This window comes from Oryctolagus cuniculus, chromosome 1 (assembly GCF_964237555.1).
Source record: "Oryctolagus cuniculus chromosome 1, mOryCun1.1, whole genome shotgun sequence".
Taxonomy (NCBI): domain Eukaryota; kingdom Metazoa; phylum Chordata; class Mammalia; order Lagomorpha; family Leporidae; genus Oryctolagus; species Oryctolagus cuniculus.
The window spans coordinates 114,655,248-114,671,669 of NC_091432.1; the positions used below are offsets into that span (position 1 = coordinate 114,655,248).

At 47.2% G+C, this 16,422-nt stretch overlaps 1 protein-coding gene across 11 annotated transcripts in view; it reads right to left on the reverse strand.

The window, feature by feature from the left end:
• Window positions 1-16,422, reverse strand: part of LOC138843476 (uncharacterized) — a 287,086-nt gene that overhangs the window by 113,361 nt on the left and 157,303 nt on the right. For 9 of the 11 annotated variants that reach the window (XR_011378215.1, XR_011378217.1, XR_011378216.1 and 6 more), the window contains one exon: window positions 7,285-7,430. Coding sequence is in view for 4 of the 11 variants with exons in the window: in XM_070047383.1 (XP_069903484.1) it covers window positions 7,285-7,430 (146 nt within the window). In the remaining 7 variants the exon portion in view is untranslated. Of the gene's footprint in view, window positions 1-6,905; window positions 6,973-7,284; window positions 7,431-7,546; window positions 15,072-16,422 lie in introns of those variants that run through there. The other 2 variants (XR_011378221.1, XM_070047381.1) reach the window with 2 other exon arrangements.

Consider the following 16,422-nt stretch of genomic DNA (forward strand, 5'->3'; position numbering starts at 1 on the left):
TTTCACAACTACACTGGGCAATATTTGAGATCCGAGCTATATTTTGTGATACCATATTCTTTGCACCCAGAAGAGGAGTTTAACAAATGCTTATTGCTTGAGTGATGGAAAGAATGAAAAGAAAAACCCTCCTCCTCTAACAAAAAATGCTAAAGACTCATGATTTAACCTCACACCTCAAATTCTGCCTCAACTCCAGAGCCTTCTACGGATCAAACTGAAAAACCCATGAGTCACTGGGCTTTGGCAGGGGGAAGGGGGAAGGGGAAGGGGGTGTTTGTGGAGGATTTGTTTCCTGGCCTCAGTGAATCACAAGTATAATCACCCGCATTGCATCCTGTCTGGGGAAGTAACCAAAACCCCTATTTCTGGCCCCAATGGCTTTTTGGTTTTATGAGTAAATGCCACTGGCATGCCATTAAATAAATGCCCTCAGAAAGCCCTCATCCAGTGCTGTAACCTGCAGTAGTCAGGGTCATGACAGAGGAGCACTCTTGCAACTGTGCACAAGTCAAAGGCATCACCCTCTTTGTCTCACCTCCGAGTTCCTTTCAAACACCTGTGATATTCTTTCCCAAACCAGAGGTATGATGTATAACTCTCCTGCCCACAGTCTATGGCTCTCATCACCCATAGAGTGAAGACCGGATTTCTTAACTTGTAATCTTAGGCCTCAAGAATCTGGTTCTGACCTGGTTTACCTATTGTATCTTCCTCCCTTCCCACATCACCAACTGTATGGCTCCAGCTAGAAGGAATGACGTCCTGGGGACACGCACGTACCCTACCCCGTGCTTTGTGATGTTGTTCCCTCTGTTTCCTCCTGGAATGCCACCCCTCTTCCATTTCCCAGTGTTTAAAACTCACGGATCCTTCAAATCTCACTAAATGCCACTTCCTCCACAATACATATCATCTGTGGTTGTCCCATAAGGAATAATAGCTTCTACTTGGAGCTGGCGTCAGATTTTTCTGTACTCCCATCCCACTGCTTATTTTGAATGTATATAATAAACATATGCACGTGTTTTTGCTCTAATAAATAATTTCCTGAAGAAGCTGAATCTTGCTCAATGTGATACTCCTTTAACTCCTAGTAGTGCTTGACAAAGTGGACATTTAAAATAAAGGTGGGTTGAATAGAAAGTTGCATTTGTTCAATTAACTGAATCTTTACCTTAGGCTTGGAATCTTTGGGAATGGTTCAATATAGGAGTTTCTTATCCTTTTTTTAAAAAGATTTATTTATTTATTTGAAAGGCAGAGTTAGAGAGATAAGGAGAGATAGAGATACAGGTCTTTCATCCACTGTTCACTCTCCAAATGGCCACAACAGCCAGAACTGGGCCAGACCAAAGCCAGGAGCTACTCCCAGGTCTCCCAAGCACTTGGGCCATCTGCTGTTGCTTTCCTAAGCACATTAGCAGGGAGCTGGATGGGAAGTGGAGCAGCCAGGACTCAAACTGGCATCCATATGGGTTGTAGGCATCACAGGAGGTAGCTTAAATTACTATGCCACAATGCCGGCTCCAGAGTTTCTTATTCTTATCTCTCTTATTTTATCCCTCACCTCTTTTCCAAGAAAACATAAAATTAAGAAAATCTTTAGCCCCTGAAAACAAGTGTTTTTGTATCTGTCAATCTCATAGGCAGACCTTCCTCCTGCTGTCTAGCACCTTGTGGCCTATTTTACTAGTAGATGTCACAGCTCAGAGGGGAAAAATATACTTTTGATATTAACTTGAATACAAAGAAACTTAATTAAAAGCAGATTTGCTATTTCAAAAAGTCAATTTTAAAAAATATAGCATATCCTCCAAACAAAGGCTTTTTCTGCTCTTTGGTGTTTTGGAGTATCCGTGCCACAGCACCAAGTTCAAGGCAGATACATTCTTTCAGTGTGGATAAATGAGAGTTGGTGCAATAAAGCTTAGCTTTGTTTGATGGCTAAGTACTCTGCTTTCCTTTCTGTTTACCAGTATAGCTCTGTTTATGGGAAGGAGGATGTAGACACAGACAAGGTCAAAATCACCCAGGCCAAGGTCAGATCAAGAGGGAACAGTATGCTGTGAGCTTCGTGCCCCCACTGTCTTTTGGCAATGACTGCACCTGGGTGGATGGAAGAGTTGGGCAGCCATTCTTGCTGGTTCAGAGCTGTCTCCTCCACTGCTCTCCCAGAAGCAGCCATTTCCTCTTCAGAGGCCACATCCTGCTGGTTCCATTTAATAGCTGATTGGCCCTAGAGAATTTGCACTCCCTCCATCAGTTAAGTGAGAAGAATGATACCTGGTGTAACGTGAACAGAGTCTAAAGTGCTGCTCAAATATTAGTTGCTGTTGTAAATTCAAAGATGACTATTTTTTTTTCATTATCCTACAATAGGAGGTGGAAAACATTTTTGGAAGGATCCAATAATAAGTGTTTTAAGTTTTATGAACGATACAATCCCTGACGTAACTATTCAACTCATCCTTTATAATAGGAATGCAACCATAGCCAATACATAACTGAATAGATGTACTGTATGCCAATAAAACTTTATTTACAAAATAGGAACCAGACTGGATTTGACCTATGGGCCATACTGGCAAATCCCTGCCTTATACCTTTGGCGAGAATGAAACACCAGAGGCAGAGGGGAATACCTCAAACTCTTTTTCTGGCATGATGAATGCTATTGTTGGGTTTTGTAAGCAATTGCCCTGAGATTTTCAGACATCTTTTCCCAGTGCTTTTTTTTTTTTATTTGACAGGTAGAGTTATAGACAGTGAGAGAAAGACAGAGAGAAAGGTCTTCCTTCTGTTGGTTCACTTCCCTAATAGCCACTATGGCCGGCGCTGCGCTGATCCAAAGCCAGGAGCCGGGTGCTTCCTCCCGGTCTCCCATGCAGGTAGCATGGGACCCAAACACTTGGGCCATCCTCCACTGCCTTCCCGGGTCACAGCAGAGAGATGGACTGGAAGAGGAGCAACCAGGACTAGTACTGGGCATCCCAACTGGGACTAGAACCCGGGGTGCCGGCACCACAGGCGGAGGATTAGCCAAGTGAGCCTCAGCGCCAGCCTTCCAGCCTTCCCAGTTACTTTTTGAACTTAGAGTTTTAATTTGGTACATTATCATCACCATCTTTGTCATCACCATCATCATTGTGTGCCTATCTAAGAAATACGAGTGAGAGGCACAAAAGAATCCCATTTTTCTACACCAACTGACCACACTCTCTTCTGGGAAAGACAGCTCTGATTATTGTTAAAGAAAATATCAATCACACTTATGGTGAAAGGTCGCTACATTTTTTTTAAACAAATTGGTCCTTTGAGCAAGATGAATTTTAATGGATTGGTTTATTAACTTAAAGGTTGAAGCAGACTGAGAGTAACCAAATGATTTGTTCATAATTAGTATTATTTATAATTATTTTACTTGGGAAAAATATCACCTTAAATGTCAGGATGTTTTTTAATTGCTTCAAATGAGATTCAAAATAATTGACGTTGCAAATGTATTTTTAAAAACTCATTTCAAAATATCTGAAGCTACTAACATACTGTTTAGAAGAAGCAAATTATTGATATTCATTACTAGGAATGGGGAAGAAATTGATCCATGATTTTTTTAACCACATGAATTGTATATTGTGGTCACTTCCAGATTCTAAAATAGCTGAAATGCTTATACGGCGATCATTCGGTTCCTCCTCTTCCCCACTAACTCTGCTCTCGACGTGAGTGGGCTACGTGAATGCTGGTGTACGTTTTTTGCTAAAATATATATTTGCATGTATTTTTTACTAAATTGAGCATAAGTACATCTTAAAAGGAGGAGGAATGTATATATGAAGGGTCTTCAAAACGTTCAAGGAAAATGTATTACAAAAACACTACGGATCAGGGTCGGTGCTGCGGCATAGTGGGTAAAGCTGCCGCCTGCAGTGCCAGTATCCCATATGGGTGCCGGTTCAAGTCCTGGCTGCTCCACTTCCAGGCTTCTATGGCCTGGGGAAGCAGTAGAAGATGGCCCAAGTGCTTGGGCCCCTGCATACACGTGGGAGATCTGGAGGAAGCTCCTGGCTCCTGGCTCCTTGCTTTGGATCAGCGCAGCTCCAACTGTTGCAGCCAATTGGGGAGTGAACCAGCAGATGGAATACTCTCTCTCTTTCTCTACCTCTCCTTCTCTCTCTGTGTAACCCTGACTTTTAAATAAATAAATCTGTAATAAGAGAGGGAAGAGATGTGCAATTCGGGACATGCTCAAGCTGACTTACCTCAAACGGTAGAGTTAGAAACATACCGGGGATTCCAATTCAATCCCATCAAGGTGGCATGTACCAATGCCATCTCACTAGTCCCAGTGATCAATTCCTGTTCACAATTGATCATAATGATAGGGCTAAGAACCAAAGGGATCATATAAACAAGAATAGTGTCTGCAAATACTAGCTGATAGAATAAAAAAGTGAGAGAACGATCCAACATGGGAAGTGAGATATACAGCAGACCCATAGAATGGCAGATGTCCTAAACAGCACTCTGGCCTCAGAATCAGCCCTTAAGGCATGCGGATCCGGCTCATGGGCTCATGACAAGCCCATGAGAGTATTTCAGGCATGGAAAGCCAAGACACTCTGGAAAAAAAAAAAAAAAACTAAATGAAAGATCTCCATGAGTGAGATCCCAGTGGAAAGAATGGGTCATCAAAGAAGGAGGTACCTTTCTCAGAAGGGAGGAGAGAACTTCCACTTTGACCTGGCCTTGTCTAAATATGATCAGAGTCAGTGAACTCAGGGGGCTTCCATAGCCCTGGCAGCTCATGGCAAGAGCCTAGGGTGATTACTGATGCCATAAACAAGAGTGTCAAATTGTTAAGTCAACAACAGGAGTCACTGTGCACTTATTCCTCATGTAGGATCTCTGTCCTCAGTGTGCTGTACATTGAGATTTAATGCTATAACTAGTACTCAAACAGTATTTTTCACTTTATGTTTTTGTGTGGGAGCAAACTGTTGAAATCTTTACTTAATGTATGCTAAACTTATCTTCTGTATATAAAGAGAATCGAAAATGAATCTTGATGTGAATGGAAGGGGAGAGGGAGTGGGAAAGGGGAGGGTTGCGGGTGGGAGGGACGTTATGGGGGGGGAGCCATTGTAATCCATAAATCGTACTTTGGAAATTTATATTCATTAAATAAAAGTTTAAAAATAAATAAATAAATCTTAAAAAAACACTATGGATGGATTTCAAAATATTTTTGCACCAAAATAAACTTGTCTTTCAAAAAATTCCATTTCCCATGAATTTTTGAAGCCCTCCTCTATGTATTCAATGGTTTTAGAAACACACAAGTGATCCATGTACACATTGTACATCTACACATGCGATTGAGATAGGATTTTGAAGGTGATTAGGCATATGACCTAAAACAGCATCTTTCTCCATACTCAATTTAGCCATTGATTGGTGGATATGAAAAGTAGAAAAGCATATAAACATCTGGGGAAAGTCAGCTTTTGAAATAATTCAGATTGTGACATACAGGTAAATCCCCAGTAAGAACCATGTGGCCGAGTATTGATTCCTTGTATTGGTATAGCGCGTGTAGAGTTACAACGTTAGTACATGCAAAGTACAATCCCATGTACTCATCACATCTCATACATGCGGATGCAGGAAGGAAGGGGGGCAAGAGCCACATTTGACAGATGGAGAAGAGAAGATGAGAGATTTGCCCACACTCTACGTCGTCTTCCCCAGGGAACCGTGACTGTGTCTGCAGGTATCAAAGCCACTCTCAGTCTTCCAGGGAAGGTTCTACCAGCCCACCCCATCTGAGCCATTTTCTGGCTGAACCACTTCAATCACAAAGTGACAAGTGACCCAGGAAACACTTTGCAGGCAGGGAATATAATGTGGGCATTATGAACAGAGCTTCTCCCAAGCACATTCAGTCTGATCATGTGCCTGAGGTGTGTGCGACACTGACGCCAGCAGCAGGGCCCAGGACACAGACAAATCACTTTCCTGGATAGCCAAGAAGACACCATCAATCATGAGCTGCATTTTTCAGAAATAGAAAAATGAATCCAAAACAGGGAAAAAGAACATTTAACAGTGGCTCAGAGGGAAAAAAACCAATGTTTCCCACTTATCTGCCGAAGTGGGTGCTCTAAGAAGTGCCAAGGAAACACGGAGGGGTATTCAAAATTTCCCACAAATAGTGGAATTAGATACAGAAAACAGTACTTCAAAAAAAAAAAAAAAAAACTGTGGTAATGGAATTAAAAGATGAATTTATTTTGGTGCAAGAAAAGATGAACTCCTGGCATAATCTTTTTGTTATCTGTGTTTTCCGTGATTTCCAAATACCTCTCACATGCACAGATTCCAAATTTTTTATACCACAATAAATTTATCTTTTAATTCTATTTTCCATGGAGTTTTTGAAGTTCCTACAAAGATTACAAGGCAAATCCCCTGCTGAGAGTGGGAAGGAACTATTAACTGATTAATTATTATTAATGCCATCTTTTATTTAGCTAGCAATTATAACCTATTAAGAGCATTTCTCCACATTATCTTACTATTCAAACCTCGGGAAAATCCTGTAAGGCTCATCAGTAATATGTTATTATCTCCCTTTCATAGACAAAGAAAGAGGAAACTCGGATGCTTCTTTGCTTTAGCTAATCTTGCCAATAAGTGGCAAGGCTTGGATTAGAAGGAAGAATTTCTGACTCCTGGGCCATTACCTGGGGCAAACGTGGAAGACGAGAGGGAAAGTGTGAACCAGCTCAAAGGGACAAAACCTGAAAATGCCCTCCCGCCAGAATCCCTTCCAGTTCAGGTCCCAGCGGGGAGGAGGTGTGGCTACAGACCGGGAGCCACCGTGGGGCACACCTACTCACTGTGAATTTTCTTGTGCAACTGAGCATTCGCTGTCAATCTTCTGTCCTCTCCTGTCCTGCGAGGCGTCTGGGGCGGCCAAGTTGGAACCAACTTCAAACCAACTTAAGTCTCTGATGCAGTTCCCAATCCCTCCCTCGCCTGCGCGTGGTCAGCCCTTTGCACCACACCCAAAAAACCATTTCTGGTTTTTATCCCTGCACTCCCCCAGGGCTCCTCACTGCTCTCTCCCTCCATCCTGGGGCCTCTCTGCACTGCTCCCCCCCCCCCCCCCCCCGGTTCATCTCTGCTGAACACCTCCGTGTGGGTTCCATCTACTCCTCCCACCCCACTCCCGCCCCCACCCCTTGAGCCCCCTGGCCAGCCTCTCCCGGGTCCTACCTGCGCGCCGCAGCCACAGGCACCTCCCGGCTGCCCCTGGGATGTCTTGGTTCTGAGTGTCTGACGCCGTCAGCCTCCGTCCAGGGCCTGTGCGCTGTGCGTGTATCTTCAAGCTCTTTGTTACTTTGCCTCCGTAGTTTATCAGGCTGGTAAAAAAACAACAACAACAACACACAATAGAGGATGGTTTCAGCTGTGGTTCTCGCCTGCAGCCTCCAGAAGTGTTATCTCAGACCCCGACATTGCAACAAAGAAATCTCACAGTGGGGTGAGGGAAAACCAGCTACAGGACAGGAGGAGAAAACTTCAGCGCTTCCAAAATTCCGCAGCCCCAGCTGCCCTCCGGGGGCTCCCCCTTGTGGGAGTTGCGAGGCATGGCAAGGCCGAGCCCGCTTGGGACGGTGCCTGGCCCGGAGGAGGCGAGCACGCTGGCGGGTGAGTCTCCAGCCACCAGCGTGGGCTCGCTCTGAGTTACAGAGTGGAGGGTCTCCGCGGTCAATCAGGGCACTGCTTTGGGGAGACGGTTCTCAGTGCCCGGGGACTGCGGCGCGCAGGTGAGTGAGGTATGAGTAATCAGCTCGCACAGCCCGGGCTTTGTCTGGGCGCTGGTGATTGGTAACCCTTGGCCTCTGCTTCGTGTCCGATTCCCCGACTGGCACGGAGGCACCATAAAGCCGGACATTCACCCAGGGCGGTTCTGGGGAGACAGGCGTGGCTCCGCCGTCTGACTAAAGCATGATGCCCGTCCTGTCTCCTGGATGCTCTGGCCAGGGTGGCCACTCCAGCTTCCGGTGCCGCGCGGGCATCCTGGCAGCTCACCACTCCCCACCTTGCTGTGAACAAGCTGGTGTCCACAAACTATCTTTCTCCAGAGAGATACAGTCTCATTCATCCTCTCCCACCCTGGCAGGCAAGTAGGACATCAAATATATTGCTCTCTTTCTCCAAACAGCATCAGAGGCTCATGCAGCCAAATGATTTCCAGAAAAGCCATCAGTGGAGCTGAGATGGGAGTGTGGGTTTCCTGACCTCCTCCTGTCCTGGTGGAAAGGAGAAAGTGAGGCTCACGGGCCACCCTTAGTGCAAGACAATGAGTTGCACCATGAAGGAGCACTGGGCAGTGCACTGGCCGTGACCCAGACTGAGCCTTTGGGAGACAACTCCTCATCGTGTGCAATACCAAGGAAGCAACCAACAGGCCCAGGGGAAGCTCTTTATTTTATTTTATTTTATTTTATTTTTGACAGGCAGAGTGGACAGTGAGAGAGAGAGACAGAGAGAAAGGTCTTCCTTTACCATTGGTTCACCCTCCAATGGCCGCAGCGACTAGCGCGGGGCGGCCGGCACACCGCGCTGATCCGATGGCAGGAGCCAGGTGCCTCTCCTGGTCTCCCACGGGGTGCAGGGCCCAAGCATCTGGGCCATCCTCCACTGCACTCCCTGGCCACAGCAGAGAGCTGGCCTGGAAGAGGGGCAACCGGGACAGAATCCGGCGCCCCGACCGGGACTAGCACCCGGTGTGCCGGCGCCGCAAGGCGGAGGATTAGCCTAGTGAGCCGCGGTGCCGGCGGGAAGCTCTTTATTGACCAGCCTGGTGAGTGGGACCTGAATAAGGAAACTTCTCTGAATGACCACAGTGCCCTGGCACTGACCGGAGGCTACCGCCTGCTTTGTGACACATGATGTCATTTTGCCATCGGGTCGCTGCTGAGATCTTGACTGTGAAATTAGGTTAGCTCCATTTTATGGATGAAGAAACTGAGGTCATAGATAGGGATCAAAGCTACATCTGTTTGTGTTCAGAGCTCAGATGACCCCATACAACTTCCTCACTGGCCTCTGCTGGCAGCCCTGAGAAAAGGGTTCTGGCCAGGGGTCGTGGGCCCATCGATGATACTTCCTATTGTGTTCAGCAAGCCAGTTCTCAAACCAGTTCCCACGGGTATTGATTAATTTCCTTTACGTCCCTGATGTTGGTGGCAGCTTTGGACCCAACCATACGCAAGATTCAACTTGGAGTAAATAATAAATCTCCACTTATTAAGAACCACAGCTTCTTCGTGGGCTTTTTATCCATAGAAGCAGCTGTGCACCCGGACAGTGATGATGTTAAGCTGATGCTAACGATGATGAGGATGATTAGCCAATCAATATGAAGGGATCTTCAAAAAATTCATGGAGATTTCGCATTATAAAAAAATTGCATGGATTCACATTTTTCGCACCAAAGTCAACTGATTTTTTTTTCTTTCCAGTTTCCCAGGAACTTTTAAAAACCCCTTGTAGGCTTACTGAGAATGGGCTGAGTAAATATTTTCCAGACTTATGGACTTTGGGATGAATATGCAAGAGGTAGACTCCACTACAGATACTTATATTTTGTTAACAACTCAAGACAAATACAAAACAATAGAGTCAAGGATGCAGAAAAGTCAAGGAAAACTGCAAACCCAAAGATTCCTCCTTGTGTGGGTGGAGCTAACACTGTGGGCCTTCTATGATAGGCCCAGGGCTAGAGATGGACTCCCAATCCTGAAATACTTCCCAGGGAGCACATGGAGGGCTCTGGCCATGGGTGAGAAACAGGACGGTAAGTGGGGAAGGAAGGAGAGCCTTGTTCCTGTTTGGACTGCCCAGAGGAGCTCCTGCTCGTCTCATTTTGCCTGTGTTGATGACAGGCAAGCCAGAGGATGCTGGGATGCAGTAGCCAAAGTATGGAAGAGCCTTGAAGCCATATTGCGAGGAATTTGGAAAACTGTCAATACTGAGGCAGAGGAGGGTGCAACTCTGGGAACGCTGTCTTCAAATAGCCAAAGAGCTCTCTGCAGGAGCGAGACAGGGTTCCCTCTGTCTGCCTGGCTTCAGGGAACAGCGCTGAACCCACGGGGAGAAACCCCAAAGAGAAAGCATTTAGATTCACTGTAAGAAAAATATGTGGCTAGCTCAGGCCAGTGCTGGAAAGGTCACTTCCTGTCTGGAGAATGCTGTCTCTGTCCCGGGCTGGACTGAAACCACCTTTGGGGGCCCTGGTAGCTCTCAGAAGCTCTGGGTCTGTGACCAAGAGGAGAGCCCGTCGGGAGCAAAAGGAGAAAGTGGACACAAGAAACGTGTGGAATCCTCACCTGGAACGTTTTGCCTCCTGTGGACGGCCCTGTGGTCTAACACACTGGCCAAGCGTCTAGAGCCAAAGCATGGGGCTGACTTCTCCTCTCTTTCCCTGAAATACAACTTCTGCTTTACTATTTTGGGTAATTCCAAGATTCAGGCACCTGTAGGTGGGGCAACTGCCCTTCAGTATGGGGGAAAACACAAAGAAAATGGCAAAATTCTTACAGCCCCACGCGATCTGTTTAAGGAGCATCCCAGATTTTTTTTTTTAATTAAAAATTATGTATTCATTTTATTTATTTGAAATCAGAAAGCTAGAGAGAGAGAGAGTGCCCATTTGCTGGGTTACTCCAGATATGGCTGTAGCAGCTGGAGTTGGCCTGGTGGAAGTCAGGAGCCAAGACCCCAATCCAGGTATCCCAGGTAGGTAGCAGCAACCTGACTACTTGATGATCCCTCACCCACTGCCCCCCAGCGTGTGCATCAGAAGGTAGCTGGAATTCAGATGAAGCCAGGACTCAAATCTAGACACTCCCAAATGGGAGATGGGCTTCCCAAGAAGCGTGTTAACTTCTACGCCTAATGCCCACCACTAATTTTTAAGCTTATAATCACTACATAAAAATTATAGATATTTATAAGGTACCCTGTGATGTTTTGATAGATGTATACATTGTGCAATGCTCAACTCAGGGTAAACACATCCATCTCCTCAACTATTGATTATTTTTATGGTAAAAACATTTAAAATTGTTTTTAATAGTGCAATATTGGTGCCGGTGGTGTGGCATATTGGGTAAAGCTGCCGCCTGCAGTGCTGGCATCCAATGTGGGCACCGGTTTGAGTCCCAGCTGCTCCACTTTCAATCCAGCTCTCTGATATGGCTTAGGAAAGCAGTGGAAGATGGCCCAAGTCCTTGGGAGACCCGGAAGAAGCTCCTGGCTCCTCGCTTCGGATCGCCGCAGCTCTGACCGTTGCAGCCAATTGGGGAGTGAACCAGCAGATGGAAGACCTCTCTCTCTCTCTCTCTCTCTCTCTCTCTCTCTTTTCTCTCTCTGTGTAACTCTGACTTTCAAATAAATAAATAAATCTTTAAAAAAATAGTGCAGTATTGTCTATGGTCACCTTTCTGTGCAACTGAACACCAGACATTCTTTCTCCTATCTACCTCTAAGTAGCCCTGGTTGTTTAGAAATCATCTTGTCAAACGCTCCTCCAGTCCCACACCTGTCTGAATTCCTCCCATGTCTTTCAGGATTGGGTGGTCGCCTGATCTCTGACCTTGACTCGGAGTCCATTTGTTTGTAGATGATTTAATGGGGTTTAGGAGAAGCAAAACCTACACAGGCAAAGTGCATCCACAAGACAAGGAAACAGAGGCCAAGAAAGTGATACCTTCAGCGTTGTCTCAGATGAGAAAGGTGGATGACAAGATTCAATGGGACTTTGAAAAGTTACAATTACAGCACATTTTAAAAATACCACTGCCATTTTGAGGGGCCACACTCACAACACACATTCCCGTAAAAAACATCGGTGGAACTATTTTCCCTTCTGCCATCTTTGCACCTAAGTGCGAACCTCCCACGTAGGCTGAGCGGGTAGAAGCACAAGGGGAGTGAAGGTTGCTACTAAAAAAGAAAGAAACGCCATGGGACTGCGGGCAGAGTGGCCTGCGGCACGCACATGGAGGCACCTGCCTCCTGTATGCCAGGAGAGGGCTGTCAGGAATGCACAGCTGGCGAGGGCAGCAAACGAGAGAAGAGGGCCACAAGGTTGACCTCAGATTGAGCAGAGGAAGCGAGGGCGAAGGTGGAGAAGGCCCAAGGTGAAGCTCAGGGATGAAGGCAAAGGGACGAAGATGAGAGCAGAAGGGGAGATGTGAGCGCACAGACCGCAGAGAGACACGAGGCGGCGGGCTGTCTTCAAGCCCACCTCAGCGTCTCCAGCCGCGACAAGGCACGAGGACAGGGGAACGCTGAGTGGACAGGAGCAGGTGAGGCCCTGGAAGCCCTTCCCAGTAGGAGGAGACAGAAACGACGCCAGCTCCCCGTAGAATTTGTTTCTCCATTTCTCGGACTTAGCTCACTTTTCAGGGCATAGCACCCAAAGGCACCTTCCTGGCTACAAAAGAATGTTTGTTTGTGTTTTTTTTTTTTTCCAAAAATGCAGAGTGATAAAGAGAGAGAGAGACAGAGACAGAGAGAGAGAGAGTGACAGAGCGAGAAAGAGAGATCTGGTACCTTCCATGTGTTGGTTCACTCCCCAGATGGCTGCAACAATCAGGTCCGGGCCAAGCCAAAGCGAGGAGCCCAGTCTCCCATGTTGCAGCAGGGGTCCAAGTAGTTGCACCATCATCGGCTACTTTCCCAAGAGTCTCACTGTGGATGGGAAGCAGAGTAGCCAACCCTCTGAGATGGCTCTGAATGCCGGCGCTACAGGCGGTGGCTCCATCTGGTGCACCACAACACCAGCCCCGCAAGGTTGTTAATTCATCAGAAAAATCTGACCATGTTCAGTGTTGACCTCTTGTGCTCAGGAGTATGACAGAAAGAGCATCAACACTTTCATCAAATGCCATGCTATAAAGTGTCCCTGAGTATTCTGAAGGATCACCAGTCAGTTACCAAGTCTTCGCTTGGTAACTCTGATGGGCCAAACCCCACGGCAAGCATTAGGAACAGGACCAGACTGGGACAACTGGGCCTGCTCTCCAGGAGGTCACGGAATCCCAGGGGGAGAACAGGCAGGTGTAAAACCTGAACAGGCTTATAGGGTGCCTTGGAGAAAACAATAGCTACAAGGGCGTTCCTACTTTTACCTGTTGAACGGACAGAAGGGAGACGCAGGCAGGTCACTGGGGGAGAGGCAGAAGCAGTCAGTCCTCAGGCAGTGCCTTCTGGCTTGAGGATATCAGAGAGATCCTCAGGCCCCAGGGCCTGGATGAAGGGGGTGGAGGCCCTGAGCAGCTGCTGGGAAGCCCAGCAGGGCAGGAAGACCCAGCTTACCCCTCCCGGGAGCTAGGGGGCTTTATGGAAGGAGGAAGCCACCTACTAGGACCTCCCCTCTTCTAGATCCCGAGCACCCTGCCTGGCCTGACCAGCTCCGTAGACATGGCCTCCCTTTGTGGCTAAGTGAGGAAACAGCCTCTAGACGCTTCTCCAACCTCCCAACTCCTGTACCCGCCTTGCTTTCCGCCTCGGGTTCACAGATGAGCACAGCTGCTTCCATCCACCCCAAGCCTCTTCTTCGGGGAAGCACTTGCGCGTTCCTTGGCACAGGTACAGCTTGCTGGATTCTTTCAGGCCAGGCCAATTACAACAAGCCCTGAAACTGCTGAGCCCCGTGGTTTCTTCAGAGATCTGCTTACATTCCCGCCGGGAAGAAAGCAGGGGCCAGTGTGGTGTATGAGCTGCCTACACCTAGGGCATGTTTCCCCATCGACACCAACGTGGAGTAGGCATAGCACACTTTTCCCAACCTAGAGATGAGGCACAGCCAGCCTTCACCCTGACTTCATATTGCTCAATTGCATTTCATCCTGCGTAGAAGCCGGGATGAGATAACGCCGAGTCAGCGCCATGCAAAACTGTCTTGAGAAAGGGCTGGAAAGGCTCTTAGGGCAAGTCCGTTGGGGTCTCAAGCTAGCAGAATTTCTATATCCTGTCGCAGGCCTGAACTTTCACTAGGTTCAGGGTTCAGCACTGCAATAACATTCTTGTAAGTTCTGGCTTTGGGAAGAAGATGGAGTCGGTATGCAGCTGACTTGTGAATTTTCTCTTTAATAAGGGATGGGTGTTGGACAGGAATAAGCCAGCTTCAGAAGGGATTACTCCAAAGTTGTTTCTGACTTGGAAATTATTACACCATGACTTTTCAGGGTTTTTTTTAAGGTTTATTTATTTATTTGAAAGGCAGAGTTACAGAGAGAGAAGGAGAGGGAGACATGGAGAAAGAGGGCGTTTCCGTCCTCTGGCTCACTCCCCAAATGGTCTCCATGGCAGGGGTTTGGCTGGAGCCAAAGCCAGGAGCCAAGAGCTTCTTCAAGCTCCCACGTGGGTGGCAGAGACTCCAGGACTTGGACCATTCACCACTGCTTTCCCAGGCACTTTACCAGTGAGCTGGATCAGAAGCAGAGCAGCCGGGACTAAACTAGTGCTCATACAGGATGCCAATGTCACAGGCGAGTGCTTAACCCCTGTGCCACGCCATCGACCCCTCAGTTGGTTTTGTATTATGCTAACATTAGAATGTGAACTATTCTGGAGCCATCCTTAGCCTAAGGGAATACATTGAGGGATATCGCAATGACAGCCTGTCAAGCAATGCCATAGTTAGCTTGAAGCTAAAAATTATCCATGGGGGCCCCCTGTAGTGCCCGTGTCTTATATGAGACTGATTTGAGTGCTGGCTGCCCCACTTCTGATCCACCACCCTGCTATGTGACTGAAAAAGCAGCAGAAGATGATGCAAGTGTTGGGGCTCCTGCACTCATGTGGGAGACCTGGAAAAAGCTCCAGTCTCCTGGCTTTGGCCTGGCCCAGACCCAGCCATTGTGGCCATGTGGGAGTGAACCAGTGGATGGAAGACCTCTCTGTCTGTCTGTCTCTTTCTCTCTGTAACTCTGCCTTTCAAATAAATGAATATATCTTAAAAAAAAAAAAAAAAAAAAAAAAAAAAAAAACAGAGAAAGAGAGAGAGAGAAAAAAAGAAGAAGATGCCCACATCCCACATCAGGGTCCTGAGTTCATTTCCTGGCTCTGCCTCCGTTTTCAGCTTCCTTTTACTACAGATCCTAGGAAGAAGCAGTAATGGCTCAAGTAATTGTACTCCTGCCACCCACATGGGAGACTTGGATTGAATTCTTGGATCCCACCTTTGGCTTCAGCCTGGGCATTTGGGGAGTGAACCAATGGAAGGGATGCTTTCTCCTTCTCTCCCCCCACCTCTCTCTCTGTCTCTCTCTCTGTCTCTCTCTCTTCCTTTGCCAAGTAGATAGATAGATAGATAGATAGATAGATAGATAGATATCGATAGCCTCACGAACCATGCAATCCAGGTGCACGTCACTGAGCACTGAGCACTTCCTGAGAGGTAACTGCAAGAGCAGCCCAACAGTGTCCTTCCATCAACATGATCATGAGGGTGTGCCCTTGACACTGGCATCAATTCATGGCTCAGGCAACAACATGGAGGTCCACATTCTGAGTCTGAGTTCATTCTTTCTTCATTCTGGGAAAACAGTCCCCAGAAAAGGAAACCCAAGCTCGTCCCCACCGGGGATTGACTTCCATGTGTCCAGAGACACTGGGAGCAGTCCTTCCGAACTGAGCTTTCTTAATCCAACAGAAATGAAAAGGTCATAAGGTAAAAACCGCCATTTTTAACTTAGAAGACAAAGAAATCTGGGCAGATTTTGTTTGCAGATGGGTTAGTAAATTCTAGGAACCTAGACTGAGCTCAACACCCTTATCAAAATGCCTGCCACTGTGGGAAGTGGAAAAAATTCTCCTCAGAGGAGGTTCTGCCAGCAGCCCCCCACATTTCTTGATTCAAAAGCTTCCAGCCCCTACTGGGGACTTGGCAACAGGAAGGAACCACATATCCATGCTTTTGAGGAAAATTTACAAGCTGAAATTTGCCTGGCTCGACTACAAGGATGTTTAGTTTTTCTGTATGCGTTATGAATAGTGGATATCCACATTTCCATACCAGGAAGAGAAGCAGCATCTGAGGCTAAGGGCAATGTTCAATGTGGGAAAACAAACGGAATGTAAGAAGAGCCCAAGTTCTTGGGGCCAGCTCTGTGGTGTAGTGGATAAAGCTGCCACCTGTGGTGCCAGCATCCCATATGGGCGCTGGTTCAAGTCCTGGCTGCTCCACTTCCGATCCAGCTTTCTGCTGTGGTCTGGGAAAGCCATTGGAAGATGGCCCAAGTCCTTGGGACCCTGCACCCACATAGGAGACCTGGAAGAAGCTCCTGGCTCCTGGCTCCTGGCTTTGGATCAGTGCAGCTCCAGCCGTTGGGG